Below are 6576 nucleotides of genomic sequence, written 5' to 3'. Positions count from 1 at the left end.
ACCACCAACGGCACACAGAGTACCACCAACGGCACACAGAGTACCACCAACGGCACACAGAGTACCACCAACGGCACACAGAGTACCACCAACGGCACACAGAGTACCACCAACGGCACACAGAGTACCACCAACGGCACACAGAGTACCACCAACGGCACACAGAGTACCACCAACGGCACACAGAGTACCAGTAGCCTCACTGTCTCCGCCCGTTCTGCCTCACTGTCTCCGCCCGTTCTGCCTCACTGTCTCCGCCCGTTCTGCCTCACTGTCTCCGCCCGTTCTGCCTCACTGTCTCCGCCCGTTCTGCCTCACTGTCTCCGCCCGTTCTGCCTCACTGTCTCCGCCCGTTCTGCCTCACTGTCTCCGCCCGTTCTGCCTCACTGTCTCCGCCCGTTCTGCCTCACTGTCTCCGCCCGTTCTGCCTCACTGTCTCCGCCCGTTCTGCCTCACTGTCTCCGCCCGTTCTGCCTCACTGTCTCCGCCCGTTCTGCCTCACTGTCTCCGCCCGTTCTGCCTCACTGTCTCCGCCCGTTCTGCCTCACTGTCTCCGCCCGTTCTGCCTCACTGTCTCCGCCCGTTCTGCCTCACTGTCTCCGCCCGTTCTGCCTCACTGTCTCCGCCCGTTCTGCCTCACTGTCTCCGCCCGTTCTGCCTCACTGTCTCCGCCCGTTCTGCCTCACTGTCTCCGCCCGTTCTGCCTCACTGTCTCCGCCCGTTCTGCCTCACTGTCTCCGCCCGTTCTGCCTCACTGTCTCCGCCCCCGTTCTGCCTCACTGTCTCCGCCCGTTCTGCCTCACTGTCTCCGCCCGTTCTGCCTCACTGTCTCCGCCCGTTCTGCCTCACTGTCTCCGCCCGTTCTGCCTCACTGTCTCCGCCCGTTCTGCCTCACTGTCTCCGCCCGTTCTGCCTCACTGTCTCCGCCCGTTCTGCCTCACTGTCTCCGCCCGTTCTGCCTCACTGTCTCCGCCCGTTCTGCCTCACTGTCTCCGCCCGTTCTGCCTCACTGTCTCCGCCCGTTCTGCCTCACTGTCTCCGCCCGTTCTGCCTCACTGTCTCCGCCCGTTCTGCCTCACTGTCTCCGCCCGTTCTGCCTCACTGTCTCCGCCCGTTCTGCCTCACTGTCTCCGCCCGTTCTGCCTCACTGTCTCCGCCCGTTCTGCCTCACTGTCTCCGCCCGTTCTGCCTCACTGTCTCCGCCCGTTCTGCCTCACTGTCTCCGCCCGTTCTGCCTCACTGTCTCCGCCCGTTCTGCCTCACTGTCTCCGCCCGTTCTGCCTCACTGTCTCCGCCCGTTCTGCCTCACTGTCTCCGCCCGTTCTGCCTCACTGTCTCCGCCCGTTCTGCCTCACTGTCTCCGCCCGTTCTGCCTCACTGTCTCTGCCAGTTCTGCCTCACTGTCTCTGCCAGTTCTGCCTCACTGTCTCTGCCAGTTCTGCCTCACTGTCTCTGCCAGTTCTGCCTCACTGTCTCTGCCAGTTCTGCCTCACTGTCTCTGCCAGTTCTGCCTCACTGTCTCTGCCAGTTCTGCCTCACTGTCTCTGCCAGTTCTGCCTCACTGTCTCTGCCAGTTCTGCCTCACTGTCTCCGCCAGTAGAATGTCCTCTATGGTCTGTTCTGCTGTGAGGTAGATATGGACTACATAGAGCAGAACAGACCATAGAGGTAGATATGGACTACATAGAGCAGAACAGACCATAGAGGTAGATATGGACTACATAGAGCACAACAGACCATAGAGGTAGATATGGACTACATAGAGCAGAACAGACCATAGAGGTAGATATGGACTACATAGAGCAGAACAGACCATAGAGGTAGATATGGACTACACAGAGCAGAACAGACCATAGAGGTAGATATGGACTACACAGAGCAGAACAGACCATAGAGGTAGATATGGACTACACAGAGCAGAACAGACCATAGAGGTAGATATGGACTACATAGAGCAGAACAGACCATAGAGGTAGATATGGACTACATAGAGCAGAACAGACCATAGAGGTAGATATGGACTACATAGAGCAGAACAGACCATAGAGGTAGATATGGACTACATAGAGCAGAACAGACCATAGAGGTAGATATGGACTACATAGAGCAGAACAGACCATAGAGGTAGATATGGACTACATAGAGCAGAACAGACCATAGAGGTAGATATGGACTACATAGAGCAGAACAGACCATAGAGGTAGATATGGACTACATAGAGCAGAACAGACCATAGAGGTAGATATGGACTACATAGAGCAGAACAGACCATAGAGGTAGATATGGACTACATAGAGCAGAACAGACCATAGAGGTAGATATGGACTACATAGAGCAGAACAGACCATAGAGGTAGATATGGACTACATAGAGCAGAACAGACCATAGAGGTAGATATGGATTACATAGAGCTACTTAGGGTCAGGTGTACATAAACAACACATATCGTATGATGGTTGTCCTGACTCACTGCAGTAGGTGGTGGTGGTTGAGCTGATGGGAGGGGGGCATCAGGCAGCTACTGAAGATCACTAGCTTCCTGCCATAGTTATCATCACCTGGAGAGAACAGAGAGAACAGGAGGAGAGAGAGAACGGGAGGAGAGAACAGAGAGAACAGGAGAGAGAGAGAGAACAGGAGCAGAGAGAGAACAGGAGCAGAGAACAGAGAGAACAGGAGAGAGAGAGAACAGGAGGAGAGAGAGAACAGGAGGAGAGAGAGAGAGAGAACAGGAGCAGAGATAACAGAGAGAAAACAGAGAACAGGAGGAGGAGAGAACAGAGAGAACAGAGAGAAAACAGAGAGAACAGGAGGAGAGAGAACAGAGAGAACAGGAGAGAGAGAGAACAGGAGGAGAGAGAGAACAGGAGGAGAGAGAGAGAGAGAACAGGAGCAGAGATAACAGAGAGAAAACAGAGAACAGGAGGAGAGAGAACAGAGAGAACAGGAGGAGAGAGAGAACAGGAGGAGAGAGAACAGAGAGAAAACAGAGAGAACAGGAGGAGAGAGAACAGAGAGAAAACAGAGAGAACAGGAGGAGAGAGAACAGAGAGAACAGGAGGAGAGAGAGAACAGGAGGAGAGAGAACAGAGAGAAAACAGAGAGAACAGGAGGAGAGAGAACAGAGAGAAAACAGAGAGAACAGGAGGAGAGAGAACAGAGAAAAAACAGAGAGAACAGGAGGAGAGAAAACAGAGAGAACAGGAGGAGAGAGAGAACAGGAGGAGAGAGAACAGAGAGAGAACAGAGAGAAAACAGAGAGAACAGGAGAGAGAGAGAACAGGAGAGAGAGAGAGAGCACATCAGCACATTAATCCTTATTAGAACCGGTGTAGAGCCTAACTGGAACACATAGACACCCTGTCAGTTTACAGTTTTTGGGGAAGATAATTTTTCACCATAAAAACAATGCACCTTTATAAGACAGCATCACACAGAGAATCACTTTGAGAATGGTGTTTTCCCCGCTAATTAATGGTGCTCATAGCCTCCTGCCAGGTGCATTGGTGCTCATAGCCTCCTGCCAGGTACATTGGTGCTCATAGCCTCCTGCCAGGTCCATTGGTGCTCATAGCCTCCTGCCAGGTGCATTGGTGCTCATAGCCTCCTGCCAGGTGCATTGGTGCTCATAGCCTCCTGCCAGGTGCATTGGTGCTCATAGCCTCCTGCCAGGTGCATTGGTGCTCATAGCCTCCTGCCAGGTGCATTGGTGCTCATAGCCTCCTGCCAGGTACATTGGTGCTCATAGCCTCCTGCCAGGTGCATTGGTGCTCATAGCCTCCTGCCAGGTGCATTGGTGCTCATAGCCTCCTGCCAGGTGCATTGGTGCTCATAGCCTCCTGCCAGGTGCATTGGTGCTCATAGCCTCCTGCCAGGTACATTGGTGCTCATAGCCTCCTGCCAGGTACATTGGTGCTCATAGCCTCCTGCCAGGTACATTGGTGCTCATAGCCTCCTGCCAGGTACATTGGTGCTCATAGCCTCCTGCCAGGTACATTGGTGCTCATAGCCTCCTGCCAGGTACATTGGTGCTCATAGCCTCCTGCCAGGTACATTGGTGCTCATAGCCTCCTGCCAGGTGAATTGGTGCTCATAGCCTCCTGCCAGGTGCATTGGTGCTCATAGCCTCCTGCCAGGTGCATTGGTGCTCATAGCCTCCTGCTAGGTGCAATGCTGCCATTTAGGAACATTGTGCTCATAGCCTCCTGCCAGGTGAAATGCTGCCATTTAGGTACATTGGTGCTCATAGCCTCCTGCCAGGTACAATGCTGCCATTTAGGTACATTGGTGCTCATAGCCTCCTGCCAGGTACATTGCTGCTCATAGCCTCCTGCCAGGTGAAATGCTGCCATTTAGGTACATTGGTGCTCATAGCCTCCTGCCAGGTGCAATGCTGCCATTTAGGTACATTGGTGCTCATAGCCTCCTGCCAGGTACATTGCTGCTCATAGCCTCCTGCCAGGTGCAATGCTGCCATTTAGGTACATTGGTGCTCATAGCCTCCTGCCAGGTACATTGCTGCTCATAGCCTCCTGCCAGGTGCAATGCTGCCATTTAGGTACATTGGTGCTCATAGCCTCCTGCCAGGTACATTGGTGCTCATAGCCTCCTGCCAGGTGCAATGCTGCCATTTAGGTACATTGGTGCTCATAGCCTCCTGCCAGGTACATTGGTGCTCATAGCCTCCTGCCAGGTACATTGGTGCTCATAGCCTCCTGCCAGGTACATTGGTGCTCATGGCCTCCTGCCAGGTACATTGGTCCTCATAGCCTCCTGCCAGGTGCATTGGTACTCATAGCCTCCTGCCAGGTGCATTGGTACTCATAGCCTCCTGCCAGGTACATTGGTGCTCATAGCCTCCTGCCAGGTGCATTGGTGCTCATAGCCTCCTGCCAGGTGCATTGGTGCTCATAGCCTCCTGCCAGGTACATTGGTGCTCATAGCCTCCTGCCAGGTGCATTGGTGCTCATAGCCTCCTGCCAGGTGCTTTGGTGCTCATAGCCTCCTGCCAGGTGCATTGCTGCCATTTAGTGATGATTTTCAAGCCAAAACGTTCTGATCTGATGCATCAGCTTCATTGCTTTTAAAAGGTGTTTTGATGCTAGTGGTTGTATTCATGTGGGATCTATCGCATCCCACAACTGTCCCAGACGATGTCTGGAATATTTCTCTCGCACCTTTAGGACAGGTTGACCCAACAGGATACAGGGCATTCAGGAAGTATTCAGACCCTTTCACCTTTAGGACAGGTTGACCCAACAGGATACAGGGCATTCAGACCCTTTCACCTTTAGGACAGGTTGACCCAACAGGATACAGGGCATTCAGGAAGTATTCAGACCCTTTCACCTTTAGGACAGGTTGACCCAACAGGATACAGGGCATTCAGACCCTTTCACCTTTAGGACAGGTTGACCCAACAGGATACAGGGCATTCAGGAAGTATTCAGACCCTTTCACCTTTAGGACAGGTTGACCCAACAGGATACAGGGCATTCAGACCCTTTCACCTTTAGGACAGGTTGACCCAACAGGATACAGGAAGTATTCAGACCCCTTCACCTTTAGGACAGGTTGACCCAACAGGATACAGGGCATTCAGACCCTTTCACCTTTAGGACAGGTTGACCCAACAGGATACAGGGCATTCAGACCCTTTCACCTTTAGGACAGGTTGACCCAACAGGATACAGGGCATTCAGGAAGTATTCAGACCCCTTCACCTTTAGGACAGGTTGACCCAACAGGATACAGGGCATTCAGACCCTTTCACCTTTAGGACAGGTTGACCCAACAGGATACAGGGCATTCAGGAAGTATTCAGACCCCTTCACCTTTAGGACAGGTTGACCCAACAGGATACAGGGCATTCAGACCCTTTCACCTTTAGGACAGGTTGACCCAACAGGATACAGGGCATTCAGGAAGTATTCAGACCCTTTTGTTACAGCCTTTTCCTAAAATCTATTACATACATATTTTCCTCAACGATCGACACACATTACCACAAAATGCCAAAGCAAACATTTTTTTTTTTTTTAATCTATAAAAAATAAAGAACACACATACCTTATTTACACAACGATTCAGACTCTTTGCTATGAGTCTCGAAATTGAGCTCAGGTGCATCCTGTTTCCATTGATCATCCTTGAGATGTTTCTACAACTTGGAGTCCACTTGTGGTAAATTCTATTGATTGAACATGATTTGGAAAGGCACACACCTGTCTATATAAGGTCCCACAGTTGACAGTGCATGTCAGAACAAAAACCAAGCCATGAGGTCGAAGGAATTGTCCGTAGAGCTCCGAGACAGGTTTGTGTCCAGGCACAGATCTGGGGTACCAAAAAATATCAGCAGCATTGAAGGTCCCCAAGAACACAGTGGCCTCCATCATCCTTAAATGGAAGAAGTCTGGAACCACCAAGACTCTTCCTAGTGCTGGCTGCCCGGCCAAACTGAGCAATCTGGGGAGAGGGGCCTTGGTCAGGGAGGTGAGGGTGGTCACTCCGACAGAGCTCCATAGTTCCTTTGTGGAGATGGGAGAACCTTCCAGAAGGACAACCATTTCTGCA

At 52.1% G+C, this 6576-nt stretch overlaps 1 protein-coding gene across 1 annotated transcript in view; it reads right to left on the bottom strand.

Moving 5' to 3' along the window:
• LOC124018994 (rho GTPase-activating protein 8-like) overlaps nucleotides 1-6576 on the bottom strand; it is a 42612-nt gene that overhangs the window by 15111 nt on the left and 20925 nt on the right. Inside the window, exon 4 of the mRNA XM_046334318.1 lies at nucleotides 2471-2558. Within this exon, the coding sequence (XP_046190274.1) occupies nucleotides 2471-2558 (88 nt within the window). The remainder of the gene's footprint in view (nucleotides 1-2470; nucleotides 2559-6576) is intronic.

This window comes from Oncorhynchus gorbuscha, unplaced genomic scaffold, assembly GCF_021184085.1.
Source record: "Oncorhynchus gorbuscha isolate QuinsamMale2020 ecotype Even-year unplaced genomic scaffold, OgorEven_v1.0 Un_scaffold_595, whole genome shotgun sequence".
In the NCBI taxonomy this organism is placed as follows: domain Eukaryota; kingdom Metazoa; phylum Chordata; class Actinopteri; order Salmoniformes; family Salmonidae; genus Oncorhynchus; species Oncorhynchus gorbuscha.
This window is presented reverse-complemented; position numbering and strand designations above follow the sequence as displayed.